This window comes from Papilio xuthus, unplaced genomic scaffold (genome assembly GCF_000836235.2).
Source record: "Papilio xuthus unplaced genomic scaffold, Pxut_1.1 DF825946.1, whole genome shotgun sequence".
Classification (NCBI taxonomy): Eukaryota; Metazoa; Arthropoda; class Insecta; order Lepidoptera; family Papilionidae; genus Papilio; species Papilio xuthus.
In genome coordinates this window covers 15,190,446-15,214,932 of record NW_013532703.1, presented here as the reverse complement: position 1 = coordinate 15,214,932, position 24,487 = coordinate 15,190,446, and the positions used below count along the sequence as shown (strand labels likewise).

The 24,487-nt window shown below is 34.0% G+C and overlaps 1 protein-coding gene across 3 annotated transcripts in view; it reads left to right on the top strand.

Moving 5' to 3' along the window:
* Window positions 1–19,609, top strand: part of LOC106124715 (uncharacterized) — a 22,288-nt gene extending 2,679 nt beyond the window's left edge. For 2 of the 3 annotated variants that reach the window (XM_013321638.1, XM_013321637.1), the window contains exon 3: window positions 10,868–11,325. In XM_013321638.1, coding sequence (XP_013177092.1) covers window positions 10,868–11,297 — 430 coding nt within the window. In that variant the 3' untranslated portion in view covers window positions 11,298–11,325. Of the gene's footprint in view, window positions 1–10,867; window positions 11,326–15,081; window positions 15,235–15,359; window positions 15,583–19,446 lie in introns of those variants that run through there. The other variant, XR_001228217.1, reaches the window with a different exon arrangement.
* The last annotated feature ends 4,878 nt before the right edge of the window (window positions 19,610–24,487 follow it).

The window sequence follows — 24,487 nt, the reverse complement described above, 5'->3', positions numbered from 1 at the left end:
GGTTTGGAGGTGGTGAGGGAATTCAGTTCTCGAAGCGAAGGCTGGTGTGGAATCTAAAGCGCTATAAATAGTTTCAGTTCTATCTCGCTAATGCTCTGGTTTTTACTGAAAGTGGATAACAAGCAAGCGCCCTCTTGGTATAGTTACTTTTTTGTGAATTGTTAAGTATTTCTTATTGTTTATTAAAACGAGAATAGTTATTATGCAATTAAAGCTTCAAAATGTAAGTGAAATTTGTCTTACTAATATTATAAATGCGAATGAATAGATGGATGGATGGCCTAGATATTTGTTAGAAGGTATCTCTAAAATGGTTGAACGGATCTCGATGAAATTTGTCATAGATCTAGAGAATATTCTGGAAGAACGCATAGACTACTTATTATATTTTTAACTCCGCGCGGAAGGAGTTGCGTGCGACAGCTAGCTCTAATGAATAACGAGAACATACATTAAAACGTACTTTCATTTAACGCATTCCACAATTTGGAATCAAAGTAGAATGTAAGGATAAATTTTATTGGTACTTACGGTCGACGAATAAAGCTTCGATTTAATGAAACAGCATGTTCTGAAATATTATTGCTCAATAAAATTCTATGCAACATTATGAGACCGCATGCAATCAACACTTTAAACAATGTTATGACCTAAGTATGATGTGGTGAGATTTTTTGGCGGGATAAGAAATAATGGTGAAATTCATTGAATATTAAACATCCGATGTATCTGTCATATTTAGTAATCAGATATTTGTTAGCTTTTAAGAGAACATGAGACAAAACAGGTTTGACTTTGTCATTTCTTTGTTCACAGTTCTCAGATTTCTTTAATTTATTAATGATTATAACAGTTTCTAGGTAATAATAATAGGATACTAGCTGTCACCCGCAACTCCGTCTGTGCGAAATTGAATAAAACGTAATTAGTAGCCTATGTATTTTGTTCATATTATGTTCTACATATATGCCAAATTTCATCGATATCCGTTCAGCCGTTCTGGAGATACCATCTAACAAACATCCATCTTTCTAAGCTTTTGCATTTATAATATTAGCAAGCCAAGATAGCCAAAATTTATTGGCACATTGCCCATTTGGTTTCGTCCCTTTCTGCTGTACTACTCGAAATTGTAGCATTCGATGCTTTTAGATTTATGTGTTTAGAATAAAACTTGCAACTGAGAGTTAACGATTTCATCTAAAATGTATTGAATGGACGTCTTTGTATAATGCGAATGCTTGGATGGATGGATGGAAGGATGGATGTTTGAAAGTATCTCCAGAACGGGTAAACTGATCATGCTGAAATTTGGCATACATATAGAATATAATTTGGAAGAACACATAGGCTAATAATTATGTTTTTTTTTAAATTCCGCTCGGACCGAGTCGCGGGCTACAGCTAGTGATGATAATTCACAGTATCTATGCGTAGTCGGTTCCAAATATAAACGTCCTCACATTAATTTTTTACACTGGTAAACAATGACTAAGACTATGTAATTCTGTTTTAAAATCTTTGTAAACCATAAACCTAAGAAGCTACCATAAAACTCAAATTCTGTGACACGTTACATATTTAGTTACTTCCTATTGTATCATCGATCGGGGAAACCATAGCCAATTGTAATATAAATATTTTATTAAAGCTAAAATTAGATTTCAATCAATACTTACCCAGAACACGTGACATTTGTATAAGGTCGCGGAGTATCGAGCTTTGTTGCTTACGTAAGTGTTTCCGCACAAGCGCTCCAGCTTTTTATACCTAACAAATGTTTTTCTTTTTCAGTACTATAAAATCAATAATTGAATATCAGTCTATGCACAAATATTATTTATCTGTGTAAACTATTATACGATTTTAATGGTTTTAGAATAAGTAATAGATGCACTTGGACACGTAAATAGAACTTTAAATTTCGACATAATATTGTTTTGTTCAGCAGTTAGCCATCCATCATAATTAGGGTATAATTTGACCTGAAGGGAGACGATACTAACAAACTATTTTTTGCTAACACCATTTCAACTTTCCTTTCATTTCCTAGGTTATTTTTCTCAAATTCTAGCCTTAACATTCTTTGATTCTGCAAATTCATACAGATTACATAATTTAAACACTTCCGACGTAACTGCGTTGTAAAAGAGCTCGATGCGTTAGAAGATGCTCTAAAACAAACAAACGAGAGTCAGATCTAACTGTATCTTTAACATTAGAGCTGGCAACACTCCAGCAGCTTATAGCCGGCTGAGTTCGAGCCAACGTTTTCGATTACAATAACGAGGAGGGAATGCGCGCGCGCCGAAAATATTGCACTGGTGCGTGGTACAAGATAGAATCGATGGCGTTTTTTATTAAGTCACTTTTAAACGAAAAAGTTACAATTTAATAGGCTGATAAAGCATGTGTCTTATTTCTTTATACGTTATTTAATAACTATACCTTTATAATCAAGTTTTCCTTTAAAGTATATAATAGATAGCGTTGTAATAAACCGTGGCAAATGTATAGTATATATTGTCATCCCTCTTCCTTCTCTTTGACAAAACAGAGACAACGATATGTGTAAATTGTACACTTTTAATTGTACAGTCAGGCCCGCTCACGGTATCGACTTGTAGAAACATGAAGTAGTTCTTTGCAACGAGCCCAAATTCTCTTTTTACATTATAACTAATACATACGTCGTGTATCACTGTCCGATCGTACATTACAGTAAAACTGGATACTATTGATAATGTTTTCCGCGTTGTCGTCTCAATGGGTCGGAAATTTTTAAACTACTGTAATTTTTAATCGAATACCACCAGATACTCCGATAGTACTTTAGTCCAACTATTAAATAATTCTTTCTGATTACAATTTTTAATTCAATCGCGTTGTCCTATGCTTTGGACTGTCGCATGTATTTTTTTCAATCCTCCAAGTTTTAGTTATTGATTTCGCACCAATTTCAATAAATTTTTATCAAAGTGATCGAAATAATTTTTCGTGATTCAAACAGAATCGGAATTTTTATGACGACAGTGCGTTAAATGATTAATTTATTTCGAGTAATATTTGTGTATATTTTGTTGTATATAACAATATTAGAATTATTTCATATACCTACATAGGATAATTCCAAAGTGCTTCAAAATCGTTCTTAGACATACGTTTTCAATATATTGAGACCCCCTGCCTCATACTTACAAAAGTAGATATATATGTTCTTGGTGTATCGCTTTTATTTATTTACATTTTTTATATTTTAGTAGTGATATTTTATTCGCATCGAAGTCCACAGAGCTCATTATTCATGACCTAGATTCTAGATCAATATTATGCGGGTGCACTAATTGTTCTTGTATTTATTTAAACGACACTTTCGATTTTAGTCACTGGGGCATCCAAGCAACTAATCTTTATAAATGGATAGGCGACTGTTGGAAATTACAACGTTTGCGTCGTTCTGTTTTAAACGCGTTGATGTTTAGTGACAGTTAAAACCATCCCACCATTAGCATAAAAATGGAGAAAATCAAATAGGCACAAAATACTACCTCATATAGCCAGTCCGTTTACTCCAACTTAAAACCATAAATATTATAATCGGTAAAGATTAAATCATAGATAAAGCAAAGCACATTTCTTACCTTACCTTAGCTTCTTACCAATCACCGTTTTGGATTTTGTTTTACGAAATTATACTTTTTATGATGGAAAAAGGTTTAAATACAAATGGTTGACGGTATTTCATTTACTTGGAATAGTGTTGTTATGAAAAGGTGTTACATACACATAAAATATCTGTTATGCAATGTTGTGACCGAACTTTAATAAATTCGATAAATCAATTTTAAATGTTTTTAATTAGTACTTTAATAACCGTGTCTATAGATTTACATGCAGTAGCCAATGTAACGGCTGACCTACCACAAGGTACTCCATCAGTCACCAGCTCAATGCATCTTCCTCGGCATAGCGAGATCTGCTCATCCCGCGGACTTCTAACAATAGACTTTATTATCCCGGGAGACGAAAGATGTGACGACAACACGCAGCGCTGCCAAGCCCCAACGAGAACTTTATTGATTTTACGAATATCCATTGTAACACGTTAAGTGGTAAAATGTTTGCTCCTGATACTGGCTCAAAATACATATGGGTAGTGCACATAAGTGGTGACACCAAGGAGAATTCACGAAACTAAAGTGCGATGGTTTATAGACGCTCTCCAAAATGTCAATGTCATAAAAGTTCAAGATGTTCTGACGGTTGTATGTGTTATATGAATTGTGACAGAACTAATTGTGATAACAGCCACTCTATGGTCAGATATGTTTGGACTTTCAGTAAGCAATGGAAACGCGGCCGGCTACTGTTTACAATGATCGCATATACTGGTATGCCAACTATCTGACGTCCGATCTTTGCTAAAATAACGAGCTTTTGAAGCTGTTTATAAACGAATAGCTGTATATATTAAAATAACAATGAATGTTTTATTATATTTTTATAAGAGAAGGAGGCAAACGAGCGGCTGGAACTCGGAGGTGATCAAGGACAACCATGGACATTCGCAACACCAGAGGAATTGCAGATGGGTTGCCGGCCTTTAAGCCATTTTGTTCAAATGGTCACCTATAATTTTTAATTAAGCTGGCTGCATATAATTGAAGAAAATTATGATAAAATACCTTCTTTACAAGTCAGTTTAGTTCTGTCATCCTGAAAGTTAGGTGGCATTTGTTTTTAGGAATATCAGCTGAAACGTCTGATGGTTATGTAACCTTCCCTATATTCAAATATCGTCTACACGTGTAAATCTTTATAAATGAAGCATGAACCGATCAGGCCAACTAATGTGTTTTATTCATCATGTCGGCCATTACTAGTCACCGGTGATCGACTTTGTACGAGTACAGATTAGCTATCGTCAGACACAACTCTTAAGAATTAATAAGGATTGTTGGGGTTTTTTTTGTAGTATTGTTTGTAATGGAATATGTTATTATTTATTCAATACAGTCTTAAATATTATTTATAATACGTTTTACATTAAATTCACGGTGTTATTGCTATGAATAATCTTTGCCGAGTAACTATTGTAAGGAGTCGAATTAAGGCAAATGTGTACAGTAAAGTTTGCGCTGAAATAGATAATTTACTTGGTTTCACTTCACGCTTCAATCAGCACAGCGACCTTCCTCTGTCAATAGTCACAATATTGGCAGATCGCTCAGGGTCGTCTCGGCAGAACTTGACTTTGACCACTGTCAAGGTCATGGACATGGTCCTATATGTTTTACTCTCTCTAAATCATGTTAACGGTTAACAATTAAAATATGTCAATTTTAAATTGTCTATGAATTAATAAAACTACATAAGTAAATTTAGAGTTATGTACTTAGTAGGCACATCTTTCTCCTAATATACATATTTCCTACTAATATTGTAAATGCAAATGTTTGTATGGATGGATGGACGGATTTTTGAAAGAACGTATATCCAGAACGGCTCAACAGATCTCGCTGAAATTTGGCGTAGATGTAGAACATATTCTGAAAGCGTACATAGGATACTAATCAAGTTTTTTTTAATTTTACGTAGCTGCGCGAGACAGCTAGTATATATTATAATATTAATGACATAAAACCTCTAATGACATAAGCATGCGTGTAACGTTATTTATGTTATAGTCTAAAGTCGTATGCACATCACAATCTTATGCTTTGTTAAGTGGATATAATTTAAAAGGAATGCAAACTGGACCGAGTTACTGGACGTGGCTGCGCGTCCGCGTTGACCCCGACACCGGAAGTCGCACAACTTGACTCATGACTCCACCGGATTTGCTGCATGACAGATGCGGGCCTCTCTCGTACGTCATGGAAACGTCGCCAATCTTAATTGATAAATCTCTTCACTGGCAATTAGATTATTAACGGTTTAATTGTTTTAAACGATGTAATCGTTAATTTATTTTAAAGTCAATTGATTGATTAGTGTTTTGGCTGGATACATTTAACAATTATACACAATTGAGAATTTAAGTAGAATATGGTTTGGCAATCTTCGCCTCGATTAAGGCACGTTATGAAGAATTGTTTGTCTATGGAATATGGCTTGATAAATCACCTGATTTGTACCCATCAGCCGACAAAAAGCGCGGTGAGGATGTCACATGCTGTGAACGCATTATTCGGTACTAGCTATCACCCGCGAATTCCTCGCGGAATTAATTAAAAACTTAATTACTAGTCTATGTCTTCTTCTAGACTATGTTAAACATCTATGCCAAATTTTAGCGAGATATATGCAGCCGATCTGGAGATACTTTCTGACAAACATCCATTCGTATATTGAAACATTTCCATTGATAATATTAGTAAGATAATCGCATCGACAACAGACATCTTGATTCATAATGACTCATGTGTTTCTTTTCCATAACTAACTGTAAACTGTTCCATTTATAGTAAAGCAATTGCAATACGGACAAAAAATTCATAACTGAATGACAAGTCTAGTCTGAAATCAAGTGAATAAAGAGTCTAGGCCAGTGTGCAATCTCTTCCTTTTTCCGAATTCCTCGTTACGAATTACCGTGAAATTGTACAGACTATACAATTTTATGAATTATTGCTGTCTCTGTTTTATTCAAAGAAAATGTAAAGGATGACTGAGGATAATACGTATTTTATTAGTATGATAACAAAGAGGCTAGTATGTTTCGATTTAAACTCACAGAACTTCTTAATGAACACACTACATGGTATTATTGTAAAAACATATTGCATAATTTTGTTGTACCATTTTAAAACCATTTTTTTTAATATGGTAATCGTCATATTGACATCAACAACTAGTAGATTTAGTCAAGACTTAGAAACAAAAAACTTGTTAAAATTGCTATGTCAACTGACCTGTGATCTTTGTAGTGAATAAAAGCCCGTTTTGATGCGCGAACAATTATAGCCTTGTCATACGCGCTGACCTCGCGTCTGTTAAATGGATTGTATTTAATAGGTAATCAACATTTTGCGAGTCAACTAATAAACCATTGCAAAAGTAAACAGAATTATCATAAGAATGATATTTAGGTAGTTTTTCAAAATTAGTTACTGTCTGTACTGTGAAGCTTGTCCAATTTTAATGAATTCATTTGAGTCGTCGCAATTCTCAGAGGGTTATAAGGGGTGTTATCATTCAGGAATATTTCGTTTTAAATTGACTATACATACTCCACTTCATACATATTTTTTGCATTTATTGTATAGCGTAAATCTATGCAGTATCTTCAGTGTCCGCCTGCTCCGTTCGCCATTATTCATCTATTAGATTAATCTACGTGAATGTAGTTCGCGAATCAGTTCAATTAACCGTTCAAGGGTAGAGTTGAATGGCGACCACCTCACATGACGGTATTGTAACGCTCCCACTCGGCTCGTGGGAATCGAACTTGAATCCAACAAGCGTGACCGATTCATATGTTGATTGTGCTCACCCAAAGCACCCATAGTTAGAGCAGGTGGGTAACATTTTCAGCGCCCTGGGCGTGATTTTTGGAGCGCCCCTTTTTTTTGGTGTCGGAAGAAAACTTCCAAAGATTTTATATCCGACTCTGGCACCTACTTACGCCCGACGCCCTGGGCGGTCGCCCCACATCGCCCAGGTTTGTGGTTCCAACATGTATGTATGATTTTTTCCTTGACAGTGGAAAATTGTTTTCGATAGTGTAATAATCCATTTGCGTCAAACATGATTCTAATCTGACAAACCTGCATTAGTATCTTGCCCACTTATCCGATAGCATTTTTTTAATGGCGTAGTCACATCACGCGAAAAGATTATTGCCGTTATAGTAAAAGAATAAATTTTAAAAATGCTAGTAAAATAACCTAAAAATAATTAAATAGATAATTTTGTTTTTTTTAAATCGTTATACGTTGACATGTTTTTGTTATCGGCCAGCATTTAATAAATCGAGTTTTTGTTTTTTATTGTTACTATTAGCAGTGGTTTCTTGTCTATTAATAGGTAATAGTTGGGGGTTCGTCTACATGTGTCCCTTGGCAACAGCGAGTGAAAGCGTTGGAAAGTTAATTTTAAAAGCCGCCCGAGCATCGCGATGGCTCGTCGCGGTGGCATACTCTTTATTTGCATTCGATGCACTTTATTTAGGGTTGTCAATTTAATTAATTATAAGTATATATATAATACAATTAAATAAATTCTTTCATTTGAGTATTTTAAACGGTTACTTACTTTTTATAACCTCATTTCGTAACATTGTGATGTGTAAAAACTTGAAAAATGTGTTTTTTTTTTACTTTTGTTAGTATTTCTAAAGAAAATGTTTTTATTCAATATGTTGTCGTTTTATAAAACGGGAGCTATAGAAAGTAGGTGGAAATGAGGTCATGTTCCAGTTAAAGCTATTCAAATATCAGTCGTATCGTTACATTGAGAGGGCTTGATGAAACTGCAAATGATGTTTTTTTTTTTAACGTCAGTGTCAGTTGGAATAAAAACACAACAAAATATAGAGAAAACGCTAGAAATAAAGCAACAGTCTTTTAACATCATGAATGCAAGATCTCTTTCTTCAAATGCTAATAATTTTTTATTTTAGCATCTGACTATATTTTTTTTAATATTTGAGAAATAAATTTATAAACTAGTTTTCAAAAGAAAATATTAATCTAGAATTCTTTTCGACATTTATTAATGTTTCGATCAGCCCTATTGGTGTGACTATTCCGGGATGCGGTTGTTCTCAAGTGTATCCTTACATGGCCACACCCGACGTACACGAGTCCTTTGTCTCCTGCCTCCATTTAACACGGTGCGACAACAAATAAAACAATTTATAACTTTATTTATGCTAAACATAACCTCTCCTTTGGTGCTGTCAAAGATCATAGTGGAAATAGAATGACTTCATAATGCGTGGGACATTAAAATTAAATTAATGGAATAACAATGAAAGACGTAAATTAATTTAAATTGACAGATTTAAGAGAAAATTATATTTTTATATTTAAAATTCTTATTATAAATCAATGATTTTATACTCTTTGGTGCATTTGCGTTGGCGGCAAATAAATTCGCCTGTAACTGGTGTGTAGAGAAAAAAAATTGTCTATGATAAGTTCCAGACAGAGAACGGATGTCGTTGCAACTGCATGTAATGTTGTTAGCGCGACCGCAGTCCAGCGGCGAACGGAAGTATGCACTGATTCAACTGGACTTGGCTACTGCGTAGGATGAAATGTTTCCTACTATAAGACGATTGTCTTATTGAATACGATTTGCGAATGTGTTCACTATAAATGTATTAACTTAAAGCTTAAATCCCTTCACTTTCTATTTTTTTTTTTCTAAGCCCTGAAAATTCTTCATTTCATTACAGTGTTGCTTTAGTTCTTTGAGAAGAGAAGAGCCTAAGATATAGAATAGAAGTATTGATAACTTGATTATTAAACATCCTTGCTGAAGAGTGAATGCACCCGGGTGTAGAGTGCGGTGAGCTGCAGAGGTTGACGGCCGGCTTCGAACCCGAGCCCGCAAATAGCGCATACCGCGCCGCTCCGCCCTGACGTAAATAGTATAGCTAAAAGCTATCTCTCGCGTAGCACAAAACATATTGAATTACAGCATGCAACTGAAGTTCAATAATTATTTGACAAAAAATTAATTATTATAATAATAATTAAAAAATGCATAACAATTTGGGGCATATAAAGGTGATATTTACATGTTCACGTTTTCATAAAAAAAAACCTTTCGTTCTATTTTGCCAATATATATTTTTAATCAAACAGTGATGTGTAAAATTACATATACGTTTTTTTATATCTTTATTTACTTTTAGCATGAATCGCAGAGTTTTACACAATATACTGGTCCTATTGATCCTTCAAGCCGGATATTTTTTTAAAGAATTAAAGTTATAGAACACGTTATTGTTATTCTAGGTATCTTTATAAATTATCGTTTACTTCAATTTTCATTTGGTAATAGAAATATAAGTTTTGTTGTGAAGCGAATCTGTTCTGAGGCCGGTCACTCGACTCTTGGCGGCTGTCCAGAGCTGACGGCTATTCTCACGCCTTCCTATGTCTGATGAGATAAAAGCAGTATACTTTAGTATCTATGGCGCCTTGTTTCTCTCAGTTTCATAATATACACACGTAAATTATTACGCAACTTGAACAAAAATATTTTGGTTTGTTACCCTATCATGCCGGACAACAATTTGATGATTTTTTAACCTTACGTCTTGATAATTTACACATGTTATCGTCATTATGACAGACCTCATTCATTGTCTGTTTTAAATAGTGTCAAACACGAAAAAAATTCTCTCCAAGTCTAGCCTTGTTCCAATTACTATGATATTTAAATATCAAAGCTTTTTACCTTATTATTTCCATAAAATTCCACGGACTGCTTCGGTCCTTGACATTTTGGAGTACTATAATTTTTGTATTTATGAACGATCCTAAGATCTATAATAAATGATTTAATACTATAATTTTAAAACATATATCTTCTTGGATAATATCCAAGTATTATTGACTATGTAATCAATTAATTGCTATTACTATGAACGTTTCAATGTGCAATATTTGCCCACTCTCGCCAATTATAATTGCTTGGCATCACATCACAGACTATATTTTTTTTACGACAAACAAAATATTTTTACAACTTCGCAATCTCTAGCATCGAAAACAAAATGGTAAACAGACTATTTATCGACGATAACCAATATTTATGGTACGTGATTTTTTTTATTTTTTTATGCCAACAACATTTTCTTTTGTAATTATAAAAGATTGATTATAAAATGTTGATGTAAATTTTTTCGCAGGGATAACTTCTTCAAACCTAAAGAGAGATATGAAAGCGAAACGAATACAGAAGTTTTATCTTTGGACGAGACACCGAAAAACCAAGATGCGACCCGTACTCCGTCATTTTTCACTACAGTCCCGCCTTTATTCACTCCTATTAAAGCAACGGAATCCGATACTGTGAATGAACCAGAACAAGCACAAGAAACCAGTGAACCTCATAGTCCTAAAGTGATGGCTGTTTCCGAAGATTCCTTCGTTGAAGCATCACCAACACCTATTGAGGAGCCTGAACAAATTACAGAGATATTTGCAGAATATGTTGCCGAGAATAATGTTGAAGAAACAATTGGAAATTTAGAATCCAATCAAGAGTTTCTCCACGAGGAGATACCTGATGCACAAACTGAGGAAGTCACCGAACAAGTCTTTGATATTGATGATTGAAGAAATTTACAATTAGCATTTTTTTTACAAGTTTTTATGTTTATATTATATTTTTGATTACACATTTAATAAATCTCAGCTTTGATTTTTATATCCAGATCGTTGAAGTAACCTATTTTAGTTAGGTAAGATAATCGTAGACTAAAATCATTTTAACAGTGGTAGAGCCCGCTTTAACATCTTCGCACGAATTGGCCCGGCTCGCCCGGTGAAATACCACGACCACACAGAAGACAGGCGTGAAGTAGAAGCAATTCCGCGTTTCGTATGATGAGTGTGCGTCGCAGAGGCCTAATTTAGTCCTCTTTCCCTTCCCATCTTTTTTCTTTTAAGGAAAGGATGGGAAGTGGAAATGGACTTTGGGAAAATATTTTCTTTGTGTGCATCCTCTCCTCCGTCGATTAAAGGTAGGCAACGCATATGCAATTCAGCGATTTCAGGTGGCCGCTCGCTCGTTTTCCACCTTATGATATAAAAAAAAAGATTATTTAGTACTCTGTTCAATACCACTTCTGCTTAAGATCAATGTCCCCTAATTTAAATCCTGGTCGTATTATCTGTATCATTGCTTTTTGGACGACATTTGGATCATATTCCCTTGTATTTTTGTTTTAGTAGAAATTTGGAAAGTCATAATTTTATTCAGATTTCTTTCCCGTGTATTAAATTTTTAGGGCGAAATATACTTGAGTCGTATAAAAATCGGCTAGGCTTCTGTATGTGCAGTAACATTTTGCACCATTAACATATGTTCGCGATCTGTTTGTCGACTAGTCTGCGACTGCAATAGTGTTGCCATGAGGCGACATATAGTAAGGATTTCCAGCAAATAAAACAGATAGCATACATTTATCGGCTGAAAGCAGTTAGAGTTAGGAAGACATTAGTTATTTATTAATGATTGACAGTTTGAGGGAAATGTAAATCTGGTGAGATCTTATTCTCTTAATGCATGTTAATAGGAATGAGTTTGTTTACAGCTTTTTTCATTTGTTTAAAACATGTGACGAAAGTCGGATTATAAAGACTCCAAATTTGTTTTATTGCAAATTAAATTTTATCGTATCGATAATATTGATAACCTATCTGAAAACATCTCCATGGAAACATAATGTGGTTTAAGCATCAGGTGATAATTCACTTAGTTGTCTTACGTGATCATTTCTCGACCTTCAATGCAGTTTGTATCTTCATGCATTGCGATCAAGGTCGCTTTTGTTTTATATTTTTTAATTTATTATCATGGAGAAGTAATGCTTATATCTGTTTGTTGCCTTGTTAAGACAAATATATAACCTTTTTCCTTACTAGTTGACGCCCGCGACTCCGTCCTTGACAAAAATCTTACTTAGTAGCCTATGTGTTCTTCCAGACTATGTTCTACATCTGTGTCAAATTTCATCAAGATCCGTAGAGCAATTCCGCATATACCTTCAAACAAACATCCATCCCTAGAAAATTCGCATTTATAATATTAGTAAGGTTTGTTAAAAGCGAAAATTTGCCAAAAAGCTGTGTTGATAGTTTGATAAATTTCATTGTAAAATGTTATATCTAATCTAAAAAGAAAGCAAGAAACGTTCAAGGCGAATTTTCAAACGCTATTTCTAAATTTAAAATGATCGATAAAATATGATTTAAAACAAATTTAAATCATAATGTTTATGGCAATATCCTTTTATATTGAATGAAACATTAAAATGAGTCAGAATCTTGGAAAATTGCGATAATCTGTAATCTCCAACTAATCTTATATACGTCGGGAACAATAAAGATACTATAGCACTCAAGAGATAAGGATGACATCAGAAAACCACAACAAATAGGTTTTATATGCCAAGCTATATTTTTAATGCAAAAAAAAATATTTTTTTCGACTATCTATTTATTACTGGCCATACAAATCTGTTTTAGAAAAATAATATGTTGCCTTCTTTAATGGCAATGTATAAAGTTGCCATATAATTATTTTATTAAAACATGTTTGAAATCATAAAATTTAGGCTCAAGCACTTCCGTTCTCCATAATTTCCTTTGCGTAGTGGAAATTGTTGCTTACCAAGCACTCTAAATACTTAACATTTTATTGCTTGTAAAACCGAAAGCGCAATAAATTTACACACTGAACTGTTAGAGAAAAAAATGTTTCTAAAAACTTAATAAATTATTACTGAAAAAGTAAATCAAGTTTATTCTTACATAGATGGCGTATGGGGACTGATAAACACTGGGTATCCCAGAATGGGGAATAATAGCAATTACTTTAAAAGATTCGAAAAGATTTTATGGTTATAATTGGGAAATCTTATATATAAAATTCGCGTGTCACAATTTTCGTTCCCATACTCCTCCGAAATGAATGATTCTCATGAAATTTTGTGAGCATATTGAGTAGGTCTGAGAATCGACCAACATCTATTTTTAATCCCGCGCGGTCGGAGTCGCGGGTTACAGCTAGTGTTATATAAATATATCGTAGTTGTTAATGTAAATTGTACGTATCACTGATATCCATACTTGGCTTAATTTACACTTTTATTTGTGTAAAAATGTGTGGTGTTATTCTGTGTGGCAAGAGATTCCCACACAAAACCTGGCTTTAATCAAGCTGTTTCCTGTGCTTAATTAAATGCATTTAAATATTTACGAATATCAATATCCATTTGAACCTGCGAGAGATTTCTAAAAAAAATTGTTGTTGCAATTTATTTAAAATCCACTCCCTGATAATAAACAGCTACGTATTTTATCGGATGTATTTACAAATAAACATATTATTGTTTTGTTACGACTTTCTATATTTTGTTTTTCTTTATATATCTGATGGCTGCCAGCATGTTGAGGTAACGGACTTTTTATGAGTCATTTAGTTTTAAAGAATCTCCTTTACTAGTTATTAGGCATTAAAAATGCCTTTTAAATAAGATTGTTGGGATCCTCGGCACATTACTTTATTAAAGTCCTTTTTATTTTTATGAAATAATAATCAAACTAGATTAATAACGATATAATAAGGCAATGAAACCGTGAATTTCAACTCCGGAAAAATGTCTACAAAAATATATTGCTATCTCTGTGTATTCAGAGAGAACGAGAGGGACGGCTGAATGTCGGCAGTGGAAAATCACGGTAACATTAAGGCCCTTCGTGCACGGGCAACGTAAATCTTCACAACCCGGCGATTTTAGTTGCAAAGCGATTCACGCAATATACTCTCAGAGGTTCGTATAAATGTACGCGTTGTTATATGTTCTTTACTCGCCAATACCAGTCGCTCCTTTGTTTGACAAGATCTTGTTAAAGCCTACTACAGACTTTCAGTTTAATCTGTACAGTCGAACTATACAGTTAAAATTGAAGTTGTGTAGCGGGCTTTAGTAAAGTTGCTGTGCTTTTGAATATTGTGAAGCAAATGTATACAGTTGACATAAAGTCCCTATGCCTCTACTGACCGGATAGACCAAACGCGTCGACGATTCAACGTGTACGGAGCGCGCCCAACGCGATACTTGCGACACTAGGATACAATAGTAGTTTCGAAAATTTACGTTGTCTTTTATACAAAGGGGCTAAGATTTCAGAGTGAGAAACTATAATCTTGAAATTAATCACCAATAATGGCGATGAATTCCACGATATTTAGTTTGTCATTCTCATATCGACAAGACGGCTTGCTCATCACTCCTAGCTTATTAAAAAAAATATATTTCTTTAATTTTGCCTTAGGGATTCGCGTATTTAAATATTGCTTAAACATTTGTCTAATGTTTTACCCTGTACGAAGGGGCTGGTTTCCATGTACTGAGCAAGCCGCGGAGTCGGCCGGTGCCGGGGGGCCACCTGCAAAGGACGCCCCACCAAAAGAAACCCCTAAGGGATAAGACATCGCACCTCAACATTTGGTACTGATAGAAGATTCTCGCGAACGTATTGGAAGGTAATTTTAATTTTAAAAGTACTATTTACCGACGGCTTCCGCGTTTAAACGTCCCCTCACCTTTTGGTACGTTGCAGTCACTCCGAAAAAACTTCTTTATTGAGTGTTACTTTCTTTCTTCGTAGGGGTTGGTTCCCGTGCATGGCAGCAGACGCCGTAGGAGGCCCGGGGGTTGCGAGGGGAGGTGGCCCGTCAGCTGGCCCTTCAGGCCCGCGTCCGGCCACGGCTTCGCAGCCGCTGACTCTCACCGCCTCAATGGTCAGGAGCGGTGAGCGGCTCAAGGAACTGCCGCCCTCGGAAATTATATACGAATCACCAGCGAAGAAATGACTACACGACATTTGTAAGGTGATTTATTTTTTAATAACATAGAAGGTGATATAGAGAGGCCTTTGTCTAGCAATGCTATTAATGAAAGTAGATTATGATTTATAGTACATAAAATAAGAACATGTTAGGTTAGGTTAGAAGTATGAACGAAATTGTTTTGAGACGGAAGGTGGGAGGCGGAAGTGGTTGGCGAGAGATAAACATCACAATGATTTACATCACTCAGGGACAGAAATACTACCAAATGTACTCAGCAGTGCGTTAGAATTCTGCAGTACTCTAAACCACTTTAAAATTGTAATGTATTCTATGATACCTTTAGAAAACGTTTCTTTTCTCCAAAATTCACAAATTACTTTTACAATTTCCTTATCGTGTTTATTTAACAATTTCGTTTCTAATCTATCGATTTATCTGTTAGAATGTGCAAATAAATACTTTGGAATAAACCTCTCGGGCAAATAAATAGGTGATATAGGAACGGAAATTGCTTCGATTTGCAGCAACTGGCTAATTTATTTACGACCATCTGCGATCTTTCACAGCTAAAATCGATTTTTTAAAGGTTGGTACTTTACGGTTAACATACAAATAAATATCGATTAAATGTTTTATAAACCCTATAACCAATGTTCTTTGTTTTTTTAATCTGACAAATTAATGTCGTTTGAAAGCCAGAATTTTTATAATTTATGTCTTACATTACAAGGAGTTTATATGTATCAATCTAACCATACTAAATTGCGGGACTAGTTTATATCAAAGCCAGTATTCCTTAATCCGGTCGTATTTTATTTGTTCGTCTTATAATCACTTTTACTTTTTGCATTTAGAATTTATTACCGTCTTAGAATGTTACTCAAAGGATAGTGAGCGCGGCTCCATTGCCCCTGGATACAGATGTGGATTAGATATTATTATTATGTGTAAGCTGGCGGTCGCGGCTCCGTCCGCGCTGACTAAACAACTTTATGTTCAACAAGTCTATGTGTTCTACCAGCCTATGTTCTACATCTATGCCAAATTGAAGATGAAATTATCCCATGGTATACGTTTCATTTAATTATATACTCTATAACTTCAAATTTCAATCTTGTAGATTTTTTGCTCCTTAATACTTTTAGTGGAATATTTCAAGTCTTTTCTGTCCCTTCTTTTTTTACATTCAAATGAAATACCTATCAATAAAACATTAGAATTGTCAACAATGCACATTATATTTTCATACCGTCACCGGTCGCCATAATGATGGTGCAATGGAGACGCGCAGCCGGGGTCGATGACTGGCCGTGAGTCACGCGGTCCGAGCTTCGAGCTCCCAGCTAAAACTAAAAGGAAGTGTTGTCGAAGACGTTTAGACGGAAGCATCACTAATGCAAACATTTAAGTATACTACTATAAAAAAATATTGAGATTTATTACATTTTGATGTTGAATAACGGGAACTTGCCACTAGCCAAAATTTTAAAAAGCAAAAAATTTTGAACATTGTAATAAATTTCTTGGAATATTTGTTAAATACAAAGTAATTTTTGTTCAAATATATAATTGCTAAATGACCGTTAACGAAATAAATCACAAATTATGACACTAAAAAATTTAATCTGGCAATTACCGCTATAAACCACAGATAAAAATATTTATTTATTTTCTAAATTGTTAGGAAGCCGTAGAATTATAATCTCCTTATTCGCAGAAGATAAGTATTATGTACTAGGATTTCATGAGTTGCGAACACTCACCGCAACTAATAGCTTTTAATAGATTAGTTAACTGTCAGGATTCCTAGTATACTTAAGTAGGATTTGAAGAAAGGCAATATCTTCATATCAGTCGATCATAGAAAGAACTAAAGAGGTGTGACTGAATTGCGTCAAATGGAACGTTGTCTCTGCCTGTCCTTGAGAATTGCATGATGTCTATAAAACCTTGGAAAAATTCTGTCAATATGGAAATACTTTTACCTCTAAATACATTTTAATATTAATATATAGCAATGGAAGCGCCGGTGGCTCAGAGGTTTAAGCACTTGACTTGCGATCTGCAGGTCCTGGGTTCGAATCCCGCCATGCACCAATGTGCTTTTCCATTTTCGTTTTACATATGTATATTTATCCGATGTTCTTACGGTGAAGGGAAACATCGTGATGCAATCTGCATATATCTGCGAAGAAATACTTGCGAGCAGCGATAGTGGTAAGCGAGCTTATCACCATCTCAAAGGCCGGCAACGCATCTGCGGCTCCTCTGGTATTGCTGATGTCCATTGGCGTTGCCCATGCTTCTCGTTTGCCCCCCTTCTGTTATAAAAAAACAGGCACTGGGCCAGCGAGGTTGACTTAGCCTAGTCATCCCTAACGTAGGGTAGGCTCCGAGCCCCTCAGTGGGGACTTATAGTGAGCTGATGATGATTAATATCAATAAAGGTGCTATGTTCTAGTGTAATATGATGCTATATGTCACGTAGTTAAGCAATGGTAAACATTCTGCTGATTCAAGCATCACTCGATATTCGAAACATTTGCAAGTCGGTGAATTGTACCGTTCGTTATATTTTAATTGTATTTCATTCTTTCTTATTGATTCGATGTTTGAATAATTGTTTTTGTCAATTGACAAAATAAATTAAATTACTTCTAAAAAGACATCAACTTTGTAAACCGAGTATTCACGACCGGGTGCTTATAAAGAGCACGCTATGTTTTTGTGCTGTTTCGCCAGTGGAAAACTACGCTAATGTAAATATTTTTACTTTAACTGCAACATTGAATCAACACTCGTACGTCAAGTACCTGATAGCCTAAATAATTATCTATAAACTGCAATATTGACTTACTGTCATTTACTTCAAGAACGATCAGATTTCATTATTAAATTCTGCATACTACGAAATTATATCTAATAAAAAAACAAATAGAAGCTGTTTTTTATCCGAATTTAAGAGAAATAAAGATAAAATAAAATGCTTATTGGCTGTGTACGCATACCCATGTAATTTTCAATCCGGGTAGGTCATTTCCACTAGCGTAGCAACGACAGTTATACTAAGTGGAAATAGGTACTAAATCTTCGGCTAAGAGCGATAGTAATTTGCAATCGCGTTAGCAACTATTACGCTGCTTAGCAACCAATTGAGACAATCACGTATCTTGTTTACAAATTACATAATGTCAATTTGGGCTTCAAGCCAAAGAATTTTTTTAGCTCGCTACAATGTTGGCAGATGCCATCACAAACTAATCCAACGTCCTAACTTGCCATTTCATTTTAATTACTATAAAACTAAATTACGCGTTAAAGATTACCGCTTGTATGTTACGATTACCACTGTAATATATCAAAATTACCTTGACTGAGTAGAAACAAATTTTAATTTTCGTTTTATAGATTGTTGCAATAGCTATATTATACTTAGTTTCCTATTTATTAAACGACGCCTGAGGCCCGCGACTCCGTAGACACGGTATTAAAAAACAAAATCAATTAGTAATCTATGTCTTCTTCCAGACTATGAACATCTATGCCAAATTTTTGCGAGATCCATACAGCAGTTCTCGAGATACTTTCAAAAAAACATCCATTCATCCATCAAATCATTAGCATTTATAATATTAGTAAGAAATAGGATAATTAAAAAATTACAAATGAATTTTATTAACACACTCGGTGTTTCTAAAACCAAAATCTCAATTTAAAACACATTGTCACCTCTGTTTGTTCAAATGAAAGGAAGACGATATATTTTTTACAGAGATTTTTGTCTCAAAAACCAACGGTCAGTCTTGTAAGCTTTGCTTACATTTGCCACCGTTTATATGAACTTTTTTACTTTTTTTGTATCTCAAATAGAATCTAATTCGCGGATTGCATATTATGTTATAGACAGGAAGAAGCCAGACCGCGCACCGGAAGATGCTATTCAGACAAATTGCCCAGCGCGACTCCGACCCGACGCGCGAGACCTGCGCCATCTGACAATAACCGGTTTAATCTGAAATCTGGATATACGATTTGGTATTTGGAATAAATAAAAATAGAATAACCACTTTTGGTTTTATTACAATCCCTAAAAGGTTAACCTTAAGGACAACAAACATAATTTTTGACGTAAAATATTTAAAAAATTGAACGTTTTCTTTACAATGTTTACTAATGGGTAGTTTTAAAGAAATGCATATGAGGAAAGAAAAGAAAAAATTAATTCTAATGTTCTAAAGATACAAGTAAACTTTTTAGGGCTGTTTTTTTAGACAGAGACGTATAATTTTTACTTTTTTTGAATTGTTTTCAAGCCATTACTTTCCATTGGTAGGTGTATTTGCTACATTTGTTTATAATTAAAATTCTCAGAATATGTTTAGTATATGCATTAATAACTCCAATATCGAACGTACACATTGTTTACGTGTACCAATTTAGAATAATTGATAGGTACCCGCATACGCTCATCCCATGAGTCCACAATTTGATCTATTAACCCCATACATGTGGGAGCTACATCATAAACACAATAACTACATCAACTCTTTTCTTTAAAGTTTTGAATTATTTTAGTCGACAAATGTTACTTTCCTCTTGCTTGATGTTGGCAACATTTTGAAGGATTCAAAATTTAAAACTAAAGATTCCAAATTCAAAAGTTACATTACCAAAAGTTATTCCTTGACTTGCCAGCAATTATAAAAAGCAAAATTAATTTTCCTGCATTTATGCACGTATGATTTAGTTGCCGAAGTTTAAGTTTACCTTCTTATATTTCCATGTATGAAACAAGAGCCATTCATGCGTCATACATTGCGACTATTTCCACGAAATCGGCATTATGTTTTGAACACGACATTCCACTGATGACACATAAGTCATATTATGGTCTGATTATTTTTTTTAATTGGTGGTAAAAGGGCGAGCGGTCACCTGAATAATTAAGGCCTCGCTGTTTATCTATTCGTAGGTTTTCAATAACACCTTTATAACATTACTACTTGTCGCCAGCGACAAGCTTCGCGAAATTTGTAGACTATGTTCTACATTTATGACAAATTTCATCGAGATCTTTAAACAAACATCTATACATCCATCTAAACATTCATCATCACAAACAGACATCAAAAGTCTGAAGTTATTTAATGTTGCTAATACTACTAAATATTACGTTATCTTAAAATATCTACATCCATCGTACCGTAATCTAAATCTTATCTGAAAATTATCGACACGTCAAAAGTTTCCAGAAACTTCCGAAACAAAAAATGTTTCCGTACAGACTGTTCACTGTTACTTGGCTTCGGATTTATTCCATAATAATACTCGTTTATCTAATTTTTTCTTTGGCCACAATTGACAGCTACAAGTAAGTGAAAATTTTATGATAAAATGTCACTATATCGATAAGAAATTTCGAAACTCTTGCCATATCTTAACCAAGATTATAATATCAATATCTAGACTATGGAATTTAGTTCTAAGTACGTTGTAACGTGGATAGTTCGTAAGTAGTTCATTTCACTTTTTATTATACTTTATTTTTATTTTTAATCTGTTAATCTTAATGGACGTCGTTAACATAAAACTACCGTGTCGTAAATTTTCAATATGAACATGCATTCAGGAGTATCGTTAAATTATAGTGGCCATTAAGGTACAAATAAATATTTGTTACTTAAAATATGTAACTCTTCAACATAGTAGATTAATGGAAATGTGAAATATGGAAATTCCAATTCATCACAATAATTCACAGATATTTAAACAAAAAAAAACTAAACCTCAACGGATTCTTATAAAAATATATAAATCCTTTTTCTTTATCTACGTTTAACTTTTATACTTTTAAAAGGATTTAAATGTGATTCGAAGGTGGCATTAAAAATGAAAAACCTATGTAAACTTTGATGAAAAAAAAACGTTTAAAAACGATATATAGAATGTCATCGCATTATTTAACTACACAGACAGCGACGTTATTGTTTTTTTTTGTATAATGTGTTAGATTAAATATTAACGAAATACGAAAGTTCAAATTAATCATTAAAATTTTGTCATTTTTCCCACCAACAACAAATGTCACTACTTTTTGTCTATGGAACAGTTTTTTTTTAATGTTAATTTCTCACACTCATGTCGTTATATCAGGCCAGGATTTGCGAGTTATCTAGACTGATGCCGTATCGTGTAGGTTATAGTTATCCGATTCAGATAAAACCGTCACCACACGTTAGACTTCTTATGTGATAATGTCACTTAAATCGTCTTGTATCTATGAAGCGATAAGCTTGTTCTGTGTTTTATTAAACTTTTATGATTTATTTATTAGGTTTGATTTTTTATAGAAAATAGTCAAATAAACGTTAGGTAAATCAACGAGTTGTTCAACTAAATAAGCCTTCAATCATACAGCTAAGATGCAAAAATACTAGGTACTTTTATTTTTAAAAGCTGTTGAACGGTCGGCGAGGCCGCGTTTCGTGTCATTGCCAAGGCCTTCGAGAAACTTCCCACGGCTCGCTATATTTTTTTTTCTTCACTAAAAACGTCAATTCGTACTGGCAGCACATACTCCGTTTCACATATTCGCGTGAATTATGAATGGAATAAACGAAACGACCTTTACTTTTTTCAATGTCAAATATTTGTTGCTCTCAATTTAGATGTTATTGCAGATAATGTAAATATTGTAACATTTGAAATAAAATATGTAAATATAGAAAAATATTTAAAGCAAATTAAATAGAAATGGAACCACATTTAAAGTTTCCCTTGTGATAACACGGAGCATCAGTTGGGTTCGTAACCTAAGATTCGGGATACCTAACTTGAACTGGCGAATGCACTAGGACATAGAATAAAAGTAGCTTGTGATTGCTAAAATCACTAAAATATTCGATAATATTAGTTAAATATATTGTGAGTATACCTCTGGCGTCAGTGAATTATCCACAATGGAGGCGTCAAGGTTGGTCTATTATTTATAATTTTGTATGCCTTTCATACGTCGGAGAGATGAATATTGTAAGGCCTTGCAACTTAAAATATGTTTTAAATACTTGGAAAAATAAGGAATAACATTGCACTTAACAGTTTTGAAGTTAATAAAGATATCTATCATTATTAGTGTTTCTATTTATAACAAAAATATCTCCTGTGATTTTATTTAGGTACAAAATAAAAAGGCTAATTAATATCTAAACTAAAAAATTTTAGAAATTCGTTTCTGATACCTACTAAATGTTATTATGCACAATTTATTTTGTTCGTATACAATACCAGGGAAACTTTTATTAATTTATTATCCTTAAGAAATTAATTGGAATCGTAAGAACTTAGTAATATATTTACTTGAGTAACATATAGCTAACTTCATTTCGATTTGTCTTATGGAATTGTTAAACACAATTGTCGTCACAAATAACAAAAGACAAAAATATTGTGTACGTTTAAGCCTTATTAAATAATCATCAAAATATCAAACACACAACAATTTTAGCGAGAGAAAAGAGAAACCACTGTAAAAGAAGACAAAAAATATGCATGGTCCGTGATAAATTACCGCAATCCGTGCTTTTGTAATGATGTCTAAAAGTAGAATTTCAAACATTGAAATGATTACGAAACACCGGAAACCTTTTTTCCGCCCAAAATTTTCCGTAGTCTTGCAATAGCGTGCCCAAGTTTATAGGTTTACGTTTGGAGCGTGTTTCGACATTGAATAGGGTAATTGTTACGGCTTCCCCGCGTGCCGCCGGGTAACACGCTCCCAATCCTCAGGTCAAGGTCACGAGGATACACTCCGATTACGTCATGACCACAGACTAGAAATACATGATCAAAACAGCTATTTTCGTTTACTTCCGACTGGCTGATTATACAGATTAAAAATAATTTCATTACTTTCTTATTTTTAATACATAAAAACTCATTGGTGTGACAATTTTATACAACAAAATCGATAACTGAACTAAAGTAAAGATAATGTAGGTAACTTACGGCCTTATTCTGAACAATTTGGTGGATGGGTAAATGAAACATGGTAAGATTTCTTTATCGACAATAATGTGTCTGTAGAACTTTTTCTTACGTAGCTACCTACATTTTACCATAAATGTCTAAATATAACTTTAAATTTAATTAATTTTTAATAGTAATTGAGTCTTGTATCAGTCTTATGATGCTACTATCTAATTTACAATTTATCAGTGTCCAAGATTATCCGGAATCGATTGGATAACAGCAAATAGCACATTTTTCGTGCTGTTTTATCATTTGTGTAAATTCTTACGTGTTGATTCGAATCAAAAATTACGTAACGAAAGGAAAAAGCGAACTTGACATTGGTCCGTCCGTCATGGCGGCGTAGGTAACACCGTCTTGGACTCGGTCCAGACGGAAAGAAATCTATCTATTAAATCTATTTTGATAATCCCGTCTCAACTGATAACGCATCAATAATCAGTTGTTATAACCAATAAAACCTTTAAAAATATCGATTTACTTGCTTATGGTTGTGGAGAACTATCGTTTTTAAGTTAAAAGAAAATAACAACTATCCTGTTCGTAAAGAAAAAAAAGTTCAAGGTTGAATGGCCCGTGAAACTCCTGCGCATACTAATGAATCTTTCGGAAGTTAAGGCCGGTTTAGTTATGCAGTTTGACCATTTAAGTAAACAAAGCGAAGGACTCACTTTCCTTGAATGCTACTGATGACTATGGGTCTGTCTGGTGGTCAACATTTACACTTCATTAATACAGTTGAATATTGTTTAAAAGCTTTGAAATTTACGGTCTTTTATGTTTTGCTCGGGTTTTAATAGCTATTGCTTTTATTAATTGCTATAATCGCTAGTCGTAAACATAATACATTATTGTTCACGGGGGCTTGTCTAACTGAATTGCGATTATGCACGCAATGTAATGACAATCATCGTTG